Source organism: Hyperolius riggenbachi, chromosome 3 (genome assembly GCF_040937935.1).
Source record: "Hyperolius riggenbachi isolate aHypRig1 chromosome 3, aHypRig1.pri, whole genome shotgun sequence".
Taxonomy (NCBI): Eukaryota; Metazoa; Chordata; class Amphibia; order Anura; family Hyperoliidae; genus Hyperolius; species Hyperolius riggenbachi.
The window spans coordinates 100,108,341-100,132,866 of record NC_090648.1 but is presented as its reverse complement, the minus strand read 5'-3'; the positions used below and the strand labels follow the sequence as shown (position 1 = coordinate 100,132,866).

Sequence of the window (24,526 nt, the reverse complement as noted above, 5' to 3'; positions counted from 1 at the left end):
TAGTCAGTAGGATTCATGGTTCCATCTATCACAGCAAGCCTTCCAGGTCCTGAAGCAGCAAAACAACCCCAGACCATCACACTACCACCACCATATTTTACTGTTGGTATGATGTTCTTTTGCAGAAATGCTGTGTTACTTCTACGCCAGATGTAACGGGACACGCACCTTCCAAAAAGTTGAACTTTTGTCTCGTTGGTCCATAAGGTATTTCCCCCAAAGTCTTGGCAATCATTGAGATGTTTTTTTAGCAAAATTGAGACGAGCCTTAATGTTCTTTTTGCTTAAAAGTGGTTTGCGCCTTGAATATCTGCCATGCAGGCCGTTTTTGCCCAGTCTCTTTCTTATGGTGGAGTCGTGAACTCTGACCTTAATTGAGGCAAGTGAGGCCTGCAGTTCATTAGATGTTGTCCTGGGGTCTTTTGTGGCCTCTCGGATGAGTTTCCTCTGCACTCTTGGGGTAATATTGGTCGGCCGGCCACTCCTGGAAAGGTTCATCACTGTTCCATGTTTTTGCCATTTGTGGATAATGGCTCTCACTGTGGTTCGCTGGAGTCCCAAAGCTTTAGAAATGGCTTTATAACCTTTACCAGACTGATAGATCTCAATTACAGTACTTTTGTTCTCATTTGTTCCTGAATTTCTTAGAATCTTGGCATGATGTCTAGCTTTTGACGTGCTTTTGGTCTACTTCTCTGTGTCAGATAGCTCCTATTTAAGTGATTTCTTGATTGAAACAGGTGTGGCTGTAATCAGGCCGGGGGTGACTACAGAAATTGAACTCAGGTGTGATAAACCACAGTGATGTTTTTTAACAAGGGGGGCAATCACTTTTTCACACAGGGCCATGTAGATTTGGAGTTTTTTTTTCTCACTAAATAATAAAAACCATCATTTAAAACTGCATTTTGTGTTCAATTATGTTATCTTTGACTAATCGTTAACGGTTTTTGATGAGCAGAAACATTTAAGTGTGACAAACATGCAAAAGAATAAGAAATCAGGAAGGGGCAAATAGTTTTTCACACCACTGTATTCCTGACAAGGTACTGACAAGACAGGAGCTGTCACTTCCAAGCCTAAAAATTAACTCTTGCAGGCAGCAAAATGAAACTTGAAAAACAGCCTGTTAATGTTTTGCACACTACATACATGTTTATCGCTTCATATCACATGCCGCCTTGGGTACACTTTAAGACTGACATACCAAAATAGGGACAGTTCTGTGTCTTTTGAGATGGGCAGCTGACAGAAAGTGAATTCAGACTGTCAACTGCCCTTAAGAACTGGCCGGGTGCTTGTTCGCACTCTGTACCAGCGTTAGACAGGTGCACCCGAATGGTACTCATGAATGGCAGGCTGGAGGCTTATCTGCCCAACCAGCATGCAGTTCAGCCACCCGTCTCAAAGCGTCCTGAAAGAGAAACTATGTTAGGTTCAAACTAGGCATAAAAACAGACCATTTACAGAACGGGGACAAGCAGATAAACGGACATGTCAACAGATTCTGTTATCTATAGGATCCATTCACACATGTCCTTTTTTAACATATTTGTTGTCTCCACTGCCATAGCCGGACACAAAGTTCCTCCTTGCACGACTCTTCTGGGCACAATGAAGGACTATAGAGAATGACTGTAACCTTTCTAAATGGCGCTTCCAACATACTGTACTTTTTGGACTATAAGACTCACTTTTTCTCCCCCAAAAGCAGGGGGAAAAAGTCACTGCGTCTTATACTCCAAATGCAGGGAGTTCCTGAATTGTGAACGCCTGCCAATACGAACCTCCAACCCGCAGCAATGTTGGGGACTCCCTGTACTGTGCCCATGCAGAGGAGGACACAGAAGGACAAAAGGACACATAGGAACATGGAGGAGGACACAAAGGTGCATAGAGGACGACACAAGGACAGGGGGGGACACATGGGGACACGAGGTACAAGGGAGCATAAGGTACAAAGGGGACATAATCCACAAGATGTCTCTTCACCATGGATGCACCAGGGTTAGTATATATTTTTTTTCCCCTGGTTTTCGTCCTCTAAACCTGGGTGCGTCTTATTGTCAGGAGCGTCTTATAGTCCGAAAAATATGGTACATTTCATACGTTGTACAGAGCGATGTAATGCGCTATGTTGACGCTTTATAAATCATAAGAATATTTATTTTCTTCTGTGCACGGTTTAAATTCAATGATCAGCCTTACTGCTGTTACAATATTCCTTCTTCAGTTTTGAGTTAAGTTGGACTCTAAACCGTGCCATAATTGCAAACTAAATCAGGATAGAATGAAATACATTTCAAGTAAGCTTTTGGATTTCCGCCTGGCCACATGGAAAACAATGCTCTCCTACATCTAGGACTGCCCGATACATTAACCTTTTTAGAGAGAGATTTTCAGAGGAATGTTCTTTGGCCTTGCAGTAATGTCAGTCAGGAGTGCTGTGCAGATGTTTATGCTGCTATGTGAGAATGCAGACTGGTGCTCAGTTCTTAGAATGTGTGTTGAACAGCGTGTCCCAGATCTGGAAGCTTGCGCTGATAAGTGGGTCGTTGTGGAGTCACAGGAATGTACACAGACTTGAAGCCTTTAGTGCTGTTTGCTGACTTGGCCAGAAGAGAGTGACGGCGTCTTCCTGTGTGCCCTGTCACCGCCAGATTGGGGTTTGGCTTGGGGCTCGTGGTATGGCCCTGATGATGAGCATATGACAATCTTTTTCATATTCCTTAGATAGAAATGCTAAATTACTGGGAAAGAGCTGATGTAACTCTGTACAGATTTGAGGAGAGGCTCAGCTGCTGCGGTTAAAACAGAGCTGTACTAAGAGAAGCTGTTGCATAGTACAGTATTGCCTTCTAAAAACACAAATCATAACTTCCAGCATAAATTTACCAGAAGTCTTATAGCTTATCTGAGTGCTCGGCAATGCAAGCTTTTCCTTTTATATCACTGATGGCTGACCTGTGCATCCAGAATTCAGTGGCGTAGCTATGGAGACCTGAGTCCTTGTGCAAAGTCTACACCAGGACTCGCCCTAGCACTGTATGTATAACAATCCCATGACCTAGCCCACCAAAACTGGATTGTGTGTGTGTGTGTGTGTGTGTGTGTGTGTGTGTGTGTGTGTGTGTGTGTGTGTGTGTGTGTGTGTGTGTGTGTGTGTGTGTGTGTGTGTGTGTGTGTGTGTGTGTGTGTGTGTGTGTGTGTGTGTGTGTGTGTGTGTGTGTGTGTGTGTGTGTGTGTGTGTGTGTGTGTGTGTGTGTGTGTGTGTGTGTGTGTGTGTGTGTGTGTGTGTGTGTGTGTGTGTGTGTGTGTGTGTGTGTGTGTGTGTGTGTGTGTGTGTGTGCTGAGGGAAAGGAATGTAAAGTTTTGCTGGGGTGCTTGCCCTGGTTCCTCAGGTCAGTGAAAAAACAGGGGTTTGTCTCTTTAAGAATTCTTTTATAGCTGTCCTGAATGATGACATGAAGGAAGATTGTGAATATGTGGAGTCCGTGTGGGTAAATATTCATGGTGGAAATAAAGGTTGCCAATTATTGGGGTATGCTACAGGCCACCACATATTCATGAAGCTGCAGAACTGCAATTACTACAGCAAATTGAAAAAGCTGCAAGTAAAAATTAGGTCATAGTAATGGGTGACTACAACTTTCCAGACATAGATTGGGGTATTGAGGCTACCCATTCTGGTAAAAGTAGCAGATTTCTGGCATCACTACAGGACAATTACTTGACTTAAATGGTAACGGTAAATATTGTACTATGTATATCCCATATGGAAACAAAATGTCTAGGAATAAAAAAAGGCCTCTATGGATGAATAGAAAGGTTAGAGATAAAATGAAGGGGAAAAGAATGCCTATAAGGTCCTATAACAGCAAGGGACTGAGGCTGCATTAAGCAATTATAAGGAGTGCAATAAAAGTTGTAAAAAAAGAAATTAGACGGGCAAAGATTGAAGCTGAAAATCAAATCGCTAAGGATATTAAATATAACCCAAAGAAGTTTTTTATGGCCCATACTCACAGGCAACTTTTTGGCATGTCGCTAGCACACGGGAGCGTGTGCGCGACATGCCGGCGACAGCTCGTTGCCAGGTACCTCCGAATACACACGGCGGAGGGACCTGGCAACTGATGCGGCGGAAGCTGTCGCTGTTGTCCCTCCCCCCGCCGGAAGCGCCGCCTATTTGTAATTATGTTGCTGTCGCTAGTCCGCGTACTCACGCGGACTAACGAGAGTTGCGGCGGCGACTGTCACCAGGTGATTGACCGCGCCAACATCAGCGACGGGCGACAGTTTGGGGTGTGCGCCCGTGCAACGCCGCATACTCACGCGCGCCCTGCATGTTGCGGCGACAATTGTAGCCCGTGAGTATAGGCCATTACAAGTACATCAACTCCAAAAAAAAAAAAAAAAAAAAAAAAAAAAAAGGTTGACTGTATTGGACTCCTAAAGGATGAGGGTGGGAACTCGATGGTGGATGACAAAGGTAAGGCAGAGTAATTAAATGCATTTTTTGCTTCTGTCTTCACAAGGGAAACATCACTGTTGCAAATTACAGATGCAGAAGAGTCTCAATCTTCCAACTGTAATATTAAATACTTAACGCAGGAAGAAGTGAAGGCAAGACTAAATAAAAAAACAGACAAGGCACCTGACCCGGATGGCATGCATCCTCTGGTCCTAAGGGAATTAAGTTCAGTTATAGATAAACCCCTTTATCTTATCTTTTGTGACTCTCTTTCAACTGGCAGAGTCCCAGTGGATTGGCGTACAGCCCACGTTTTCCCATTATTTAAGAAGGGCAAAAAAATCAGATCCAGGAAATTATAGACCTGTAAGCTTAACATCAGTCCGTGTTCTCCCCAGGCTCTTTTAGCCAGGTGCTCCACCCGGCTAGTTTTGGTAAGTACCCGGCTGTCATCGGCTCACCTCCTCCTATGCTGTAAGCATAGTTGTGCAGAGAATCACCGGCCCTGTATTATCTTATCACGTCCCACCCGGCTAATTTTTCATGCCACCCGGCTGGGAAAAAATTCTGGGGAGAACACTGATCAGTTGTATGCAAACTATTTGAGGGGTTGCTAAGAGATACTATACATGACTTCATAGTAGAAAACAATCTTATTTCTCAGCATCAACATGGGTTTACTAAAGACAGGTCCTGTGGCTACTATTATATAGCCATAATGCTATACTATGCACTGATTTTATTGTTTTTCTGAATGTATTTATGTACCTTATCACTATGATTAGCACTTTGCACTTTTAATATTTCCCTTGAAAAAGCTTCCCTTAAAGATAACCTTAACCGGTGGGGAAAAAAATGCACTTACCTGGGGGCTTTCCCGAGCCTCCTGCAGCCGTCCTGTGCCCGCGCCGGTCCTTCGGTGCCCTCCGGTCTCCCTCCGCGGCTAAGTTTTGTTTTGTCATGCGGACGCGCTTTACGGCTCATTACGACGGGGAATGCGGAAGAAGAGGACGCTTTGCCCGAGGATGACTGGCAGTCGTCCGAAAACGAAACTTAGCCGCGGAGGGAGACCGGAGGGCACCGAAGGAAAAGCGCGGGCACAGGACGGCTGCAGGAGGCTCGGGAAAGCCCCCAGGTAAGTGAATTTTTTTCCCCCACCAGTTAAGGTTCCCTTTAAGGAAGTGAAACATCTCGTGTTATTTGGTGGGGGTTGTGTATTAATTTATTCAGTGACAATGTTAGGAGGCTGCTGAGGGTTTATCCTCATACACTTTACCACAGCCCCACATTGTTTTTCTTTTCAGCCACATTGAGAGGGCAATACTGAGATAGTTTTCTCATACTTACCAGGTCTTTATATAGCCCCTCATGTCGCTGTATCAGGCTTGAAACTATAGCAGCCAAGGTCCATTTTAATATGTATTATTAAAAGTTAATTTTTAGTCCTTTAGTATAGGATCATATGTGTTATTTATCCTAAATCAGGCTTCTGTGTGGTTTGTAAACTAGGATATATCAGACAGACCTAAATCTCCTAAATGACCTCTTCAGACAGTCCCTCTTCAGAGATGCAGTCACATCTACATCAGATGTTGATGTTCAGCTCCTCATTCACTGGCCCCTGTATCTTCCCAACTAGTGTCTCCTCCCTGTAGCTCTATAGATTGTAAGCTTAGGGGCCTTCTGTACTTGTATTTCTGGATGTGTTTACACTACGCATGAACTGTACAGGTTTTTCTGTACTTTTGTTACTGGATGGTTCTGATTGTACTATGTGTGAAATATTCATGTGTTTATGATCCCCTCTGTTGACTGTTTTGTACTCTAAAAACACCACAAAAGAAGATTGGCATTATGATTTTTATTTATAAAGGTCCAATAGTTTGCTTTTTTTTCTTTAGCCCCCACTTCCCCATATAAACAAATACATTTTCACATACGGTACTTAAAATCTAGTAAGTTGCCAATACCCACCACCAGGCATGGCATCAATTGTTACTTTGGTTTGCTTAATCTCTTTCGAACCTTGATCATTGAAATCCTATGCCGTTTACTGCTGATTTTCCCTGCCAGGGCGTAGATTTAAATTACTCACTGCAGCGTGATCCCTTCGCTCTTGTCACACCGGTGCCACTGCATTCCCTTCTCTCTGCTGTCCTAGTGACAGCTGAGCTCCATAGGCTGGTCTAAAGCTGGTTTCATTGGCTCCTGTGGGCTAATAACTGTGATCTCCGCTCAAGATCCAGCAAAAAGTCTCTCTGGTCCTTAAGGGGCCAGAGACGGCTGGTGCTGAAGGAGTTAAATGGAGTGGTACTCTCTGCGTCTCTAGCTACCTCCACTGTAATATTGCTGCATCAGTTACTGTAGGGCAGATGTACAGAACATTATCCATAACCTAATAGTCTCAACATACTTAGTAACTCACCTCCTTCAGCAGGAGCTTCCGCATTGCTCTGGCTGGCAGTACTCCCTCTAGCTTCGAACGCAGTATTCCACTTCTGCCCTTCACTCATTACCACTTGTGATGTCAGACTTGCACAATTTGTGGAGCCGAGGTTGTCAATGAGATACTAATAATTATGGCATGCGTGCAAATTGTATGCAGCCTGAAATTGGGCCAATCAAAATAGACAGGAAGCGCATCTTTTTGGCACACTTACAGGCCTCATACAATTATAATTTTCAGCATCTGATCTTCTGCAGTGCGTAGTTATGTTCAGTATTGCCGGTGGTGTATGCGTTTTCCTTCCACTCTCTGCAGATTGCCACTTGTACATGGAATGTAATCACACAGTTAACCCTATTATTTCTTCTCTCCCAGTATCCAGGAATGGCACATCAGCAAGGATGGGTCGTCGTGCCCGGGCAGACAGACGGGTTTCTCGTGGCAGGCGGGCCGCTACATCTCGACCAGAGCGGGTGTGGCCTAATGGGATTATTCCTTATGTTGTCAGTGGAAACTTCACAGGTGTGTAATTAGAGTCAATTCTTTTAAATATATTTTCTGCAGTTGGGAATTCAGCTGCTGTTACATGCACAACGCCTGCCATTAGGAGGGTAAACAATAGGTTAGGTCTGGTTTTCTCTGCTAGACAATCCAGGCATGCATGCAGGACTGAGATTTCTTATAAGAAATCCTAGTATGCTTAGCAGTTTGATTCCATCCAAGGGGCAGTGTTGATAAAGTAGTTTATATACATACTAGCACTAGCTGATGGCCCGGTGTTGCCTGGGTATATAATTGGCTGGTGTTGGCCCCGCCCACTTTTTCTAACCCTATTTAAACAATAACTCAATGAGCTAATTTGTCAGCTTTGCGGTCTTTGGCATCAGTAATTTGCATTGAAATGAAACAAATCTGATTGGCTGTTTGTGGCTCTACCAACTTTTCTGAATTTTAACCCCAGTCACCCAATGACTAACTGTACCAGGTTTGAGGCTTGTGCCATTAACAGTGCAAGAATGGGAGCAATTGAATATTCCCCTTGAAAATCAATAGGTGAATTTTATTTATTTATTTATTTGTTGTATTTATAAAGCGCCAACATATTACGCAGCGCTGGACATTAATTTAGGTTACAGACAATATTTAGGGGTGACAAACAGCAAAATGACAATACAGGAATACAAGAAAACCAGATCACACAGCACAGTATGCGTACAAGGTAATGCTTAGTCAGTCACTGGATGGGAGCATGGAGTTAGGCAAGTTAGGTTCACTCAAATGCATAGCATGGGTGCACAGTACTAGAGGTGCATGATCAGGTAGGACACAAAAGGAGTGAGGACCCTGCCCAAAGGCTTACAATCTAGAGGGAGAGGTAGGGACACGAGAGGTAGGGGACCAGAGTTCGGCTGTGGGTTTAGAGCAATTGTGAGGGGTGGTAGGCAAGAGTGAAAAGGTGAGTTTTGAGGGCCTTCTTGAAGGTGTTGAAGGAGGGGGCTGCCCTAATGGGTGGAGGTAGGGAGTTCCATAGTGTCGGAGCGGCTCTTGAGAAGTCTTGGAGGCGTGCATGGGACTGGGTGATGCAGGGAACGGTCAGGCGAAGTTCATTGGAGGAGCGGAGTGAGCGGCTTGGTGTGTATCTCTGAGTAAGATCAGAAATGTAGGTTGGACAGGTTTTGTGGATGGATTTGTAGGTCAGACACAATATCTTGAATCTGATTCTGGACTGGATAGGAAGCCAGTGGAGGGATTCACGGAGGGGAGCCGCCCTGGTGGAGCGATGGGAGGAGTTGATAATTCTGGCAGCCGCATTCATGATGGACTGCAGTGGGGCTATTCGGGTCTTAGGGAGTCCAGACAGAAGGGCATTGCAGTAGTCGAGGCGGGAAATTATGAGGGCATGGATGAGGAGTTTGGTGGTGGCAGGGGTCCGGAAAGGGCGAATCTTACAGATGTTACGAAGGTGGAAGTTGCAGGACTTTGTGAGGTTTTGGATGTGGGGAGTGAAGGAGAGTGCGGAGTCCAGGGTGACACCCAGACAGCGGGCTTGAGAGGTAGGGTGAATAGTAGTGTGGTTAACAGTGACCTGCACATCTGGGAGGTCCAGGGATGACCGGGGTGGGAAGATCATAAATTCCGTTTTGTCTAGATTTAGTTTTAGGAACCTAGCGGACATCCAGGAGGAGATGGCAGATAGGCAGGAGGAGACCTTGTCCATGGTAGTGGTGGATATGTCAGGGGTGTGGAGATAGATTTGGGTGTCATCTGCATACAGATGATAGTTAAAACCCATGGAGGAGATAACCTTGCCAATGGAGGATGTGTATAGGGAGAACAGTAGGGGGCCAAGGACCGAGCCTTGGGGGACTCCCACTGAGAGGTGGTTGGGGGTGGACGAGGACTCATTGAAGGAGGTCGTGAAGGAGCGGTTGGAGAGGTAGGATGAAAGCCAGGTCAGGGCGAGATCGTGAATGCCCATGGATTGGAGGGACTGGAGGAGTAGGGGATGATCTACTGTATCAAAAGCTGCTGAAAGGTCAAGGAGGAGGAGAATGGTGTATTTACCTTCAGCTTTAGCTAAGGCAAGGTCATTGACCACTTTTGTGAGAGCCGTTTCGGTTGAGTGGGCAGGCCGAAATCCAGATTGCAGTGGGTCTAGTAGTGAGTTGGCATTGAGGTACTGGGTCAGGCGTTTGTGAACCAGACGCTCAAGGAGTTTTGAGGCGAAGGGGAGGAGGGAGATCGGGCGGTAGTTGGAGGGTAGCGAGGGGTCGAGGGAGGGTTTCTTGAGCAGAGGCAGTAGAGGCTTTTGTAGGCTCCACCCACTTTTTTGCATATTAATCCCAGTCACCAGTGACCAATTGTGCAAAGTTTGAGAACCCTACCATTAACAGTGTAAGGGCTCGTTTCCACTATCGCGAATCCGCATGTGTCCAACACATGCGGATTCGCACATGTAATGCAAGTGGATGGGCCTGTTTCCACTGTAGCGTTGTTGAGGTGCGTTTTTTTCAGCGGTAAAAAAACGCTCAAAAGAGTCAACGAATTCGCCTGCGAGTGGAATGCATGCGAATCGCCGCTAATGTATTTAATAGGGAAATCGCATGCGGCTTTGTCATGCGGATTTCCCCGCGATTTCGCATGAAAGCCAATGGAACTTAACACAGGCAGTGACATGGTTAAATTCGCATGGCTCCTTGCCATGCGAAATCGCATGCGAAATCGCGGGGAAATCCGCATGGGGAAACGCAGCCGCATGCGATTTCTTCAGCGGTGGAATCCAGGCGATTCCGCACCGCTACAGTGGAAACAAGCCCTCAGAATGGCTGCAGTTTACACTTTCCCAGTGAAATTTGTATTTGTCTCTGTCCACTTTTTGGTTATGGGGATAAAAAGTATCCTATATGTTGTTCCAGGTAATGTACTATGTGTGTGCCAAATTTCATTCAAATCCGTTCAGCCATTGTTGCGTGATTAACAAACATCCAAACTTTCGCACTTATAATATTAGTAAGATTAATATGATTGCAGGTGATGCAATAAAGCTAAATTCTGAACTTACGGAAAAAAAAATACACATTTCTAACTCTGGTTAACAAAACGAAGCAGGTGGTTTCGATGCACGGCACTCAGCGCAGGCCGCAGAAACCAAGCACCCCGTAGCAGCAATGCCATGCCACACATGTAAGAGTAATTTGGGACTCCCGGCGGTTGCTGGACCCCGAAATACACCGTTGTGACAACTCAGAGGGGGGAATAGTATTTGAAGCCACTGGGGGCTTAGCAGCAGCATCGAGAGCCGTCCTTCAGCTCTCCCAGTGCCCAAATCACCCGCGGCGTACTAATACGTACACTAACAAAACTGCCATAGTTCAGGGTATTAGTCATATGGCCACTGTAAACCACATTAATGGAAAATAGTATAGCTTAAAGGCTTCTGGGTTCTGGCCCTCTGCATTAATCTTTTGTCCACTTTTTTTAAATCACTCTACTTTTAGAATTAGTTTGATAACTATTGTCTATTTTTCACTGTTTTTCTTCACATTTAGTGTCCATTTAAAAAAAAAAAAAAAAAAAAATTTATACAAATTCTTTGTTTTGATACCTGTCTCTCTTGTCACAGGCAGTCAGAAGGCCATATTCCGACAAGCGATGCGTCACTGGGAAAAACATACCTGTGTCATCTTTCTAGAGAGGACAGATGAGGAGAGTTACATTGTCTTCACGTATAGACCTTGTGGGTGAGTAGCACTGCAGAGTGAAGTGTTCTGGTTGGTTGGTTGTGTTATGCTCCTCCACTCATTGCTGTATCACATGACTTGCTGCGTCATATGACTTAGTGTCTCCTGCGCAGGTGCTGCTCTTACGTGGGTCGTCGTGGGGGAGGACCTCAAGCCATCTCTATTGGAAAGAACTGTGATAAATTTGGGATTGTGGTTCATGAATTGGGTCACGTCATAGGATTCTGGCATGAACACACGAGGCCAGACCGGGACGATCACGTGTCCATCATCCGAGACAACATCCAGCCGGGTACTTGAGAAGACGATTCTTCAGGGCTTATTGGCGGGCTTTAGTAGCTACTACCAATTGTGGTATCGGCAAGTAATTCAAAGGACGAATTTAGTTAGGTTATTCATTTCAGGTAGCACTTGTTGACACTTATTTTTGCAAACTCATGAAGTACCGAAGGTAAAGGGGGAACTTAAACTTTTTTAGATTTGAATATAATGTGGTAGAAAGGTTACATCCGGTTGGGCTAATAATGCTGTCTGTATGCCCTTCGAAAAGTTCTTGTTTCTACCAATCCCAGAAACAGTGTCACCAGTGGGGTGTGATTGGATGCAATGCTGGAGGATTGGGCATGAGTGTAAAGTACTGTTTTGGCTTTTAAAGAGACACTGAAGCAAAAAAAAATAAAAATGATATAGTGAATTGGTCGTGTACTATGAACAATTACTAGGAGATTAGCAGCACAGAAAATATTCTCATATTTTTATTTTCAGGTATATAGTGTTTTTTCTAACATTGCATCATTCTATAATATGTGCAGATTACACAACACTCAGCATTCAAAATTATTCTTTCAGAGCAGTCTGTGAAGTAATGACATCTCCTCTGGCAGAGGAAAAGTAAATAGTGCAGGAACAGTTGAGATAATAAAAGTCAGAAAACAGCCCTCTCCACGACTTTGAAAGTCGTAGACCTTAATGGTTGTTTTGCATAGAGATAACAACTGGAGTTTCCTAAGTCTTCCTGTACTGGAAACAATTAGACTGATGTATCTGATCTTAATGTTTTATTTCTTAGCTGTTCTACACATACAAATCATAATCTCATAATTTTTTTTTCGCTTCAGTGTCTCTTTAACACAGTTTTTGGCCTCAATTCACTAAGCTTATCTCCTGTCTTTAATAACTCTTCTGAGCTGTTTCTACAGTTATCTCCATGGTGATAACTGTAGAACCAGCTCAGAAGAGTTATTAAAGACAGGAGATAAGCTTAGTAAATTGAGGCCAATTGTCTGTTTTTGTACACGTTCCTTCTTTTGTCAGACCCATCCGACACTTATAATATTAAATCTCCTTCCTGGCACTTAACCTTAAAGGGACACTTAAGTCAAACAAAAAAATGAGTTTTTCTCACCTAGGGCTTCCAATAGCCCCCTGCAGCTGTCCAGTGCCCTTGCCGTCTCCCTCCGATCCTCCTGGCCACGCCGGCAGCCACTTCCTGTTTCGGTGACAGGAGCTGACAGGCTGTGGACGCGAGTGATTCTTCGCGTTCCCAGACACATTAGCACACTCTATGCTGCTATATGGTATATGATATATGCTATAGCAGCATAGATGACGCTATCGTGGCCAGGAACGCGAAGAATCACTCGCGTCCCCAGCCTGTCAGCTCCTGTCACCGAAACAGGAAGTGGCTGCCTGCGGGGCCAAGAGGATCGGAGGGAGACGGCGAGGGCACCGGAGAGCTGAAGGGGGCTATTGGAAGCCCCAGGTGAGTAAAACTCATTTTTTTTTTTACTTAAGTGTCCCTTTAAAGGACGACTGAAGCGAGAGGGATATGAAGGGAGCCATATTTTTTTTTTTTTTTTTTTTTTTTAAGCAATACCAGTTGCCTGGCTATACTGCTGATCCTCAGTCTCTAATACTTATATCCATAGACCCTGAACAAGCATGCAGAGCTGGTGTTTCTGACATTGTCAAGATTGACTGCATGCTTGTTTCTGATGTGATTCAGACACTACTGTAGACAAATAGCTCAGCATGGCTGCCAGGCAACTGGTATATTTTTAAAAGGAAATGCGTATGGCAGCCTCCATCTACTACTTACTTCAGTTGTCCTTTAACCCTTCCGCACCTCACACTAAAAAAAAATGCCCTTTTGTCACACTTGCCCTTCCCTCCCCCCAGACATTATCGCCTATTATCCCCCATTAACCCCTTCCTTATGTCTAATATGAACCTCCACCATAACATTAACCTATTCCTAAAACATAAACCGAACCATTAAAGTGAACCTAAAACAAGGCTTCCATATGTATTCAAGTTTAAGCAATACCAGTTACTTGGCTATCCTGCTGATCTTTTTTTTGTTGCAATAGTGTCTAAACCACACACCTGTAACAAGTATGCAGCTAATCCAGTCAGACTTCAGTCAGAAACCTCTGATCTGAATACTTGTTCAGGGTCTGTGGCTAAAAGTATTAGAAGTAGAGGATCAGCAGGCTAGCCGGGCAATATGCATTCTTTAAAAGGTATTAAATATGGCAGCCTCTATATCCCTCTTGCTTTAAGTTCCCTTTAAGTTTAACTTACCCTAACACAACGAATATACACCTAAGCCTGAAAGATTTTAGGAAAAAATTGAATTGAGTGATTTATGTCCGAAATCGCGATTTCGATTCACAATTTCCTGTGCTCTGTGTCCCCTCTGAATCTCTCTCTTGCCCCCGCTGTCTCTCTCTCCCTGTGCCCCAAGCTGCGCCAGTGCTGGACATGCCTTCCAGCACGAGTCCCATCTATCCACTTCGCCCCTGCAGCCTCCTAATGCACGGCATAGTTCCTGTAAGTCATGCGACATACAGAAACCAGGATGTATGCTGTGCACAAAAGCCGGCAGACGGCGAGAGAGGACGGACAGCGTTGGACTCGTGCAAAGCTGCCGATGCTGCGGTCCGCACGTGACGGAACTTCCCCATGCGGAAATGACAATTGCGGAAGTTGCTGCTTGGACTATTCCGAAATTGTGATCTTGGTGATCACTATTTCGGTTTAAATTCGATTTATCTTTCAGGCCTATATACAGTACACCTGGCTTCTGTTCACTCTTCGTCTTCACTAGGCACCAACGTTTGCCCAAGCCAAGCACCCACAGTCAGAAAGAATTAATAGTGTACAGTATTTAATAGTGGCTCTCAAGCAACCAGAATCTACATTTATCCAGCATCTACCAATCCCCCAGAAATCTGAGATTCTTCTAAATATGTAATGGTCTGAAATAACCTGTTATTTGACCTGTTAACCTGAAATAACCCGCTAATCATAAAGGTACTTTTACAAGGAAAGTTTTGTTTCTATGCATCAGTGAACACCTGCATGTAGCCAGTGTGAAGGATAAGAAAAATTCTAGCATAAACAATCTAAATTGACCTTCAAACTGCCCTGATCTGATCAGTATTCAGTGATAATGCATTATATTCTGTGCCCCTTGAGCTTATCTTAGAACTCTGTGGCTGCCTGTGGTAAACCCTTGTGCATGGACACCAAGGCTGCTGGTGCTGAGACTTCTGGTCTGATAGCTTCTCTGCCTTTCCATGCAAACAGCTTGCTGTCTCCCATGGAATCATGTGCCATTGTGAACTACACATCTGTGATCTTTTACATCTGTTGTCTGCACATTAGGTCTGAATTATTTTCTGACATCCATTACCTTAAAGTGAACCAAGCACCATTAACAATGCATGCCAGTAATGTGGCTCGTTGTTAAAAAGAACTTCAATTTTACCTCTTCTTTTTACATTTAAAAGTTTAGCAGAGGCTTTTTTAGCCTACTTCCAACAAGGCCTGACAGGCCGTAGAAATTTCAGGCAGTTAAAGACTGAAGTAATCAGTTTATTGCACACATTAACAAAGCTCATACAAAAGCTTTCATGGGGGGGGGGGGGCTTGTGTCCCTTTAAAGCCCGAGCCAACGCTATGGTTCAGAAATACATACCTATAAAGGCTTTCTGGGTCCTCCTTGCTCATGCAGTCACTCGCCAGGACCCTCCTCAACATCAGGGCAGTGCTGCACCTACTTGAGCACAGGTGCGCCTGCGCAGTAGTATAGAGCCAGTTGTGTCCTAGCGGCTCCAGCATACTGCGCAGGAGCATCCAAACTCACGCAGGTGCAGTACGACTGCTATTGTGCCTGAAGAGGAGCATGGCCCTGATGTTCCTACCAAAATCTCCTTGCTGATAATCTTCTTGGGGTCCACGCTCCGTGTCCGGGACCAGAGGATGACATGAGAAGCCTCAATAGGATCCAGAGGCTTCCCTCTTAGGAAAGTATGTATTTTTGTACCCGAGATTCACCTGGGTACACGTTAAGCTAAATATGCAAATGCTGGAATTTCATCACCTGAAACGGTGATACATGATGGTTACATGTTTCCTGAATCCTTGTATAAAATGGGTGCTTCATCAAGGTATAAATGTGTGGCAGACACTTTACATTATAAGTGGTTAGGCTAAGATTCCTCAGAGGTGTGGCCAAATATGTGGCCACTTCTTATTGGAGCTCTGTGTTTATATCTGATTAACTTCCTTAGGACAGGAGTATAACTTCCTGAAAATGGAGCCAGAAGAGGTGGAATCATTGGGAGAGACGTATGATTTTGACAGCATTATGCACTATGCACGCAACACTTTCTCCAGGTGAGGAACTATTTCTGATGCCAGTTCATCTACTGTGTCCTCGTGACAGAAGACCGCTATATTGGATGTGACAGGATCTCTGAAAGTCCCAACAAAAAAACTAAACATAGTGGAAATCTATGTGAACTGTTTCAAATATGCCAAAATACAGTATTTGTGATTCTTTAAAGCACGCCTGAGCCCAGGTAAAGCAACCTACAGAGGTATATTCATGCTGGATCCATATACCTCTGTGCATTGTCCATTACTCACCCCTCCCCCTCCGATCCCCATCATAGCTCCTTAACCTCCTTGATGGTATGATTCTTTCCAGATTTTAGGGTCTAAAAGTGGTAAAACATTTTAATGAGCTTTTCAAACCCTAAAAGCAGGAAAAAATACTGCAGATTATTCTGCAGGAGCCCTACACTTTAATCCCCTCCCTGGGATCTAGAGCTGCAATTAGGCCCCGTTCACATTACATACGCGGACGGCCATGCGTGCGGAACGCAACGCATGCGAATGCACACCATCCGATTCCAGGGAAGTGAGTTACAAACGCCCACTGCATCACAGGCTCTGCATACACCTCCTGGCGGCTACCCCGAGCCCAACTCTGCTTTACTGCATCCAGCAAGCTCTTTTTCACCTCAAGCTTGGCTCAGGGTTATCGCTAAGGAGGTCAAAAATTTGACTTTTGGATAACGTTAATTTTTCACAAAGGAAAAGGCCATTCCCTCCTCTTCCCAGCTCAATTCACTCCCCATAAGAGGAGGAAATGGGAGGGTGATGGGAGGAAACATCGCAGCAAGCCTTCCTCTTCCTGTCTGAAAATTTGACCTTACCCAAAAGCCAAATTTCGCAAGGCATGATTACAGGAGCCAATGGATCCAGGAGAGGAATGGACAATAGGTAGAGGCATGTGAATCCAGCATGAACATACCTCTGTGCTTATCTTGGGTAGCGATACCTTTGGACAGGTGTCCTTTAAGACCACGATAGACCACCAGATATGATCATGTGATTGTGACCAGCCAATTAAAGAAATACAGATCCGTCACCTGACAAATCAATTATTTGGTTTTTTTATGATTTCTAGGAAAATGTTATAATTTTTACTGCCAAAGGTTGTCCCTGCCCTATTGCTCTTTCAAACTGCCTTCCAACCTCAAGTGTATGGAAACCTATTACAATGGCTGCATTGACTTGGAACAAAACCACAGAGCTTTATTTCACTTTCTGTTGCAGAAAAGATTGTGAGAAGCTAATGGTGGTTTAGCTACTTGTACCAGTAGTATTTTGAAGTAGGCTTGTCTCATTCCTAATGGGTTTTTCTTTTTTGGGGAGAAGGGACCTGAACTCTTGCACAGGACAGAAGGAAAACCTATAGAAATGCACCCTGTATGTATTTAGAGAGTTTCGCCTGTCTAATTCCACCACCTCCTGTGACTAAGCACAAATTATGATTTGATCCATCAGCTGTGTCAGCTGACTGCCATGGCAGAGAGCTAATTGGTAAACTGAGGATGTTAGCCCTATATCTGCTTCCATGAAAGTTTCTTGCAGGATTTGTATCCGCTGTAACAGAAACGTATTTCTTTAAAGGTTAATATGCGGTTGTGTATCTTTTAGAGCAGAGAGGAAGTTCTGAGTTAAAATATGCTTTAATGCTCTAGATTTCTTGATTTTTGTGTTTATTTTTATACCTAATATTTATCATTGATCTATATAGCGCCACCCATTATCCATGGCGCTATTCAGAGTAGGAAACAAACCTGGATATATATATCTATCTTTATAAATAATGAAAATAATAATTATGCATGTACCATTGCTATGGGCTGTGTTGCGCCTTTCCCTTACAATATTTATTTCTTGGTACAGAGGGATTTTCCTTGACACCATTCTTCCCAAATATGAAGTAAATGGAATTAAGCCATCCATAGGACAGAGGACCAGACTCAGCACTGGAGATATTGCTCAGGCCAGGAAGCTCTATCAGTGTACAGGTAATATCATTTGCACTATTGTTTTTACTATTTTTATTTCAGGATATTAAGTGTTCTCTGTGCTACGCCAATGCCTGCAAGCAGTAAGTTGTGCAAGTAGTGTTAGGCTGGGTTCACACTTGTGTGTTTTGTGAATGTGCTAAAACGTGTTTGCTGCCCATCCAGTGAAAGTCAGTGGAGAATCGCACTTCTTGTAAATTTTGAATTTTTGCATGCATGAAAAAAAACAAACCTACTTCTTGCAGCATGAATTCACGTATCGTGTGCAAATTCCCATTGACTTTTATTAACTGTTCTAAAAAATATGCTAAAAATCATTGTTTTCCACCATAAGTGTGAACCCTGACTTTATAGTTCTGGGAAATGCTGTGTTTACTGAACTCTACTGGTATACAGGAAGTTCCGCTGGTATACAGGAAGTTCTGCTTACTGGACTCTGCTGGTATACAGGCAGCTGTGTTTACTGGACTCTGCTGGTATACAGGAAGTTCGGCTTACCGGACTCTGCTGGTATACAGAAAGTTCCGCTGGTATACAGGAAGTTCTGCTTACTGGACTCTGCTGGTATACAGGCAGCGGTGTTTACTGGACTCTGCTGGTATACAGGCAGCGGTGTTTACTGGACTCTGCTGGTATACAGGCAGCGGTGTTTACTGGACTCTGCTGGTATACAGGCAGCTGTGTTTACTGGACTCTGCTGGTATACAGGAAGTTATGCTTACTGGAATCTGCTGGTATACAGGCAGCTGTGTTTACTGGACTCTGCTGGTATACAGGCAGCCGTGTTTACTGGACTCCGCCGGGTATACAGGAAGTTCCGCTGGTATACAGGAAGTTCTGCTTACTGGACTCTGCTGGTATACAGGCAGCTGTGTTTACTGAAACTCTGCTGGTATACAGGAAGTTCTGCTTACTAGACTCTGCTGGTATACAGGCAGCTGTGTTTACTGGACTCTGCTGGTATACAGGAAGTTCTGCTTACTGGACTCTGCTGGTATACAGGAAGTTCCGCTGGTGTACAGGAAGTTCTGCTTACTGGACTCTGCTGGTATACAGGCAGCTGTGTTTACTGGACTCTGCTGGTATACAGGCAGTTCTGCTTACTGGACTCCGCTGGTATAGAGGAAGTTCTGCTGGTATACAGGCAGTCCTGCTTACTGGACTCTGCTGGTATACAGGCAGTCCTGCTTACTGGACTCTGCTGGTATACAGGCAGCTGTGTTTACTGGACTCTGCTAGTATACAGGCAGTTCTGCTTACTGGGCTCTGCTGGTATACAGGCAGCTGTGCTTACTGGGCTCTGCAGGTATACAGGCAGTTCTGCTTACTGGGCTCTGCTGGTATACAGGCAGTTCTGCTTACTGGACTCTGCTGGTATACAGGCAGTTCTGCTTACTGGGCTCTGCTGGTATACAGGCAGCTGTGTTTACTGGACTCTGCAGCACTGCTTGTACAAGAATATAACCTAGTAAACAGAATTGCCTGTATACCAGCAGACACTGAGCCCAGGGTATACAAGGTGTATTATGGCTGGTGGGCGACAGGTGGCGTTGAGGCGGCTGGGAAGCCGCGTCGTCCTGTGACGTCTCGTTTGGGGGCAGCGGTACGGCGATCGTCGCCTTCCCGCCGCGATCGGCGTTTCCCCGCAAGGGGAAATAAAGCCGCGGCAGCTAGCCGACCATGGACACCGCATGCTGCTTCTATGGCTGGCTGAAGTGACGCGTTAAATCTGGATCGGAACGCCGCGTTTGCGTAATCGCCGATAACCGCGCGATGCTAAACGCTCCCATTCACTTGATTGGGAGCGTTTACCCGACGAGTCCCGAACGCTTGGTGGTAAACGCTGCCAAGCGTCCGTGTCAACCAGCCCCTATGTTCTTCAGCTGTACAGGAAGTCATTTGTGTTCTGGGCTATATTGATCTACAGTACAAGGAAAACTACTGGTTATATTCAATACTAGAGGCAACGTATGAAGCGTAACAATTTGTAGCAGTCTGTTAAAGAACTCTTTTACGGAAAACAGACCATCCAGACGATGGCACGCTCCAAAACTAACTATTTATACGCATATATGCAGAGCTGGTGTACACAGCGAAAGCCACAGTAGATGCTCAAAACCTTTTTTTTGTTTTTTTCCTTTATACTTCTCTGGCTTCTGTGGTATGGTAGATCCAAGGTTCACACTGCACGGATCAAAAACTGATCTGTCCGTTTTTATTGGGCTTCAGTTTTTCATCTGCGACCCTCTGTACTGTTACAGATCAGCCAATGTGACGCATCTGTCGATCCAGAAAAATCGCGGCTTCCCCAAACTTGTGCTCCGTTCGGGAAAACAAGCTGAACAAATCAGAGTAATGTGAACGAATCCATTTACATCCGTTTGGATTCGGTCCATTTTGTTCCACTAAATGGACCATTTTTAATGCCAGTGTGATCTGGCCCTTAAAGAGAGTCTGAAGCAAAAATAATTCTTGCTTTCTACCTGCTATGCTATTTAGTTTAAGCAGTATGAGGAAAGGTGAAACTCTGCATTCCTGCAGCAAACGAGGGCTTTATCCCAAATCGTGGGGCAAACATCCACAACTTTCAAAGTCGTGGATCTTGCTGCCCGGGGAGGCAGAGCTGTGTGCTTTAGCTCTGCCTCTACTGAAGTCAATCTGCGCACGGATCTCCGCCTTTTCCCGTCCCTCTCAGTGAATGAAGACTGAGAGGGGTGGGGAGAGGTGGCGATCAGCGGGGATTGACTCAAGTAGTGGCGGAGCTACTGCACAAAGCTCTGCCTCTTTCAGGAAGCGTTCCCCGCATTTTGCCCCGGGGATTTGGGGGGTGTACAGCCCTCATTTTCCCATGGCAATGCAGCATTTCACCTTTCCTAATACTGTTTAAACTAAATAGCAGGTAAAGAAGCAAGAATTATTTTCGCTTCAGACTCTTTAAAGTGCCCATTAACTGTACAATTTTTTTACATCAGATGCGACCTTGTGACGCACTTTTTACAATCGTAAGTATTTGGAAGGTAATGATCGGTTGTTCCCATAAACAAGTCAATTGGGGCATTTTCTCTCTTCAGATATGATCGTATGATCCAGCTCTCAGGTCGATTACATTTTTCTTCCAATCGGCCAAAGAATCATATTATATGGATTTTCGCCACACACAGCACAGTTTTCTGTACAATTTGATCATAAAAAGTGCGTTGAAAGATCGCTTCTGATTGAAAAATGGGCACCTTTACACAGAGCAGAGGCTCCAGTGCAGATGTCCCTGTGTGTCCCACCCAGCCTGTCTGCGGCTGGAAGAAGGAATGCTGCTGTTAGCACAGAATTCTCAGTATACAAAGCTGTGTGAATGAAGTTGTTATTGAGGCTCTTCCTTTCATTCACCAGCTCCACTCTTTATTTCTCTCTTTCCCACACATCAGTCAGAAAGCCGTACATCTTGTTTCTCTTTCACCACCCGTGTTAGTGAATGGTTCCCAGTTTCCCTGACAACAGCCGGAAGCATTTGTTTTTGCAGTGGTCAGCAGCAGTGTGTAGAAATGTCAGTACAGTGTTACTCTAGGCCAGGAAGCTGTATGGGTAGCCTTGTCTTGTCTGAGAGGAATGCAGCCTTCCTGTGGGTGAGTCTCAAAGCTGAAGCTGATCTGAAAATGTGTAGCGTTAATCAGTCATTTTTGAGAAGTCACAATTGATTTTCTGAACGTATGATCACATCAAAATTTTACGGTGTGGTGGATTATTTAGATGACCAATTCTAATAAAATAGATCATAACTTGTTATGCACATATTATTTTTGTGCTCAAAGGACACCTGAAAGGGGAACTGAAGAGAGAGTGATATGTCGGGCGGGCCATATTCATCTCATTTTAAACAATACCAGTTTCCTGGCAACCCTGCTGATATATTTGGCTATAATAGTGTCTGAATCACACCAGAAACAAGCATGCAGCTAATCTTGTCAGATCTGACAATATTGTCAGAAACACCTGATCTGTTGCATGCTTGTTCAGGGGCAATGGCTAAAAGTATTAGAGGCAGATGATCAGAAGGATAGCCAGGCAACTGGTATTGCATAAAAGTAAATATGGCAGCCTCCACATCTCTCTCGCTTCAGTTGGCCTTGAAGTGAGAGGGATGCGGAGGCTGCCATATTTCTTTCCCTTTAAATAATGCAATTTGCCTTGCCGTCCTGCGGATCCTCTGCTTCTAATACAGTTAGCCATAGACCATGAACAAGCATGTACAGATGTTTGAATTTGCTGCATGCTTGTTTCAGGTATGTGATTCAGACACTACTGATGTAAGAAAGATCAGCAGGGCAACTGCTATCATTAAGGAAATAAATATGGCAACCTCCATATCCCACTCACTTCAGGTGTCCTTTAAACAATGAAGGTAGGCTAAGAAGGAGGAAAGCTGGCACTGCTGCAAATGCTTCTTTTTTGTGGAGGAAGCAAAAGCTTCCAGTATAAGTAACCTCCTTACCCAGCACCCACCATCATTACCATCGTGCCTCCCCTTCCACTTGGTATGTGACCATACTATATTTTTTATATTTGTAAGTCTGCATTTTTGATGTTTGTCATCCACAATAAAGAAGCATTTGCAGCAATGCCAGCTTTCCTCCTTAGCCTACCTCCACAGTTTACTGCTATGTTTAGAGAATGCTGCCTTGCTGATGTAGAGGTGCCTATTAGCCGCGAGTACATAGATCCATATGGCGTGATATACTGTAGTGCCAATCTGCCACAGTTTTTTAGCCTACCTGCCCTTTAAACAATCCTCTCTATGAATAAGTTGGGCCTTGCAGAGACCCATAGCACCTAAATTCTGCAACTTGTCCTCAATGGGGGAATTGAGCTAAAGTTAATCTCCTCTTCTATGAAGCCAGAGGTTCCGAATGTGTCAGCTCTCTTCCAGCCAAAATCCCTTATCTTGCCCCAGAGGCAGAAAAACAGAGGTATTCATGCAATGGAGGAGGAGGTAGCACCTCCTCACATCACCACTCTGAGTACAACCACTGGCTGTTCACAATCCCTAACCGCACATACCGAAATGTAGCCAGCACGGGACTTGTCAGGCAGGATCTCTGGGAGAGTAGGGTTCTCATAGCTGTAGGATCTCTGGGAGATCAGGTTTCTCATAGCTGTAGGATCTCTGGGAGAGTAGGGTTCTCATAGCTGTAGGATCTCTGGGAGAGTAGGGTTCTCATAGCTGTAGGATCTCTGGGAGAGTAGGGTTCTCATAGCTGTAGGATCTCTGGGAGATCAGGGTTCTCATAGCTGTAGGATCTCTGGGAGATCAGGGTTCTCATAGCTGTAGGATCTCTGGGAGAGTAGGTTTCTCATAGCTGTAGGATCTCTGGGAGATCAGGGTTCTCATAGCTGTAGGATCTCTGGGAGACCTAGTAATCTCCCCCTTTGATGTTTGGGAGAGGATTCACCCAATGTCTAACTGCACATTAGTGTAGTTACAGCTCCCCTGAGATGCTGTAATCTGTGGTGGTGCTGCCCCTTCCCCCAAGCCCCCCCCCCCCCCTCATACATTACCTGCTCCACCGGCGCGTGTCACTGCTGTCTTCTTCTCTGCTGGGCTCCGGGTTCTGGCAGGCTTCACATCTTTCTGTCCGGAGAAGTTTAAACAGAGAGCGCTCTACTGTTTAAACTTCCTGCCGAGATAGGAAGAAGTGAAGCCAGCTGGACTCTGAGCCCAACGCGGTGACAGTGGGGATACGCGTCGGCCGAATCAGGTAATGTATTGCCGCTGTATTGCGTCGGTTATTGGGCATTCGTACGCCGCTATCGACGCACTCCCGACTCGCCGGCGATCAAGAAAAATCTTCTGCACGGACGGCTTGATGGGAAAGATTGATTTCGGACGGAAATCAATCGTTTGCCCAACGATTTCACAGCAGATTCGATCGGTCAAATCTGCTGTATATTGGCGAGAAAATCGTTAGGTGTATGGGCCCCTTTAGACGTTGGGTGAATCCTCTCCCAAGCATCAAAGGGGAAGATTACAAGGTCAGATGAAACGTCTGATAAGGCAGCCTCCTCCTGCAGAATGGAATGTGCTGAATCGGCGTCAGATAGCTCTCTTCTGACGTGACTCCAGCGCTGATTTAGGGTAAAGTGATACTGAAACTGACTTTTATTCTGCTACAATACAAGTCTCAAACATTGCTATAATTGCACATATTTTATATGAAATGTTATTATAAGGAATAATTTAGCCATAGTGCCCCTTTAATGGAGGACTCCCAGTTAGATGGTTCTATTGGAGGAGAATTTTAACATTAGGACACCAGCTGTACGTCTAGTGACCAGGCCATTGGGTGGAAGGGGAGATGCAGCATATTTATTGGGCAATGTGGTACACTAAAGACTAGGAAGCACTTAATTTCTGACCAATTTGGCTATTTCTCAGAAATGTATATAAATTGGAGAACGCCATCCAACCTTCTATTGGATAATAAAGCCAAAAAGATGTTTTCTATATCTGGGACGTGGTGTGCTATAGACCTTTGAACTAAGCAGCAGTTATTCAAAAATGTCATATTGGATGTGACTGCTTGAACCTTTTTCCCATCTCCTACTTAAAGGGGCAAATGAAATCAAAACATAAGATGCACATGCAAAATGGGAAAATTTAGTTAAAAACTATCTGACCTGCTTGAAGACCTGCTAGTTTGAC

At 44.7% G+C, this 24,526-nt stretch overlaps 1 protein-coding gene across 1 annotated transcript in view; it reads left to right on the top strand.

Annotated features, from left to right (window-relative positions):
• The window catches only part of BMP1 (bone morphogenetic protein 1), a 150,102-nt gene that overhangs the window by 71,768 nt on the left and 53,808 nt on the right, over positions 1-24,526 (top strand). Inside the window, exons 3-7 of the mRNA XM_068274693.1 lie at positions 7,296-7,442; positions 11,044-11,161; positions 11,275-11,453; positions 15,739-15,844; positions 17,708-17,832. Coding sequence (XP_068130794.1) covers positions 7,296-7,442; positions 11,044-11,161; positions 11,275-11,453; positions 15,739-15,844; positions 17,708-17,832 — 675 coding nt within the window. The remainder of the gene's footprint in view (positions 1-7,295; positions 7,443-11,043; positions 11,162-11,274; positions 11,454-15,738; positions 15,845-17,707; positions 17,833-24,526) is intronic.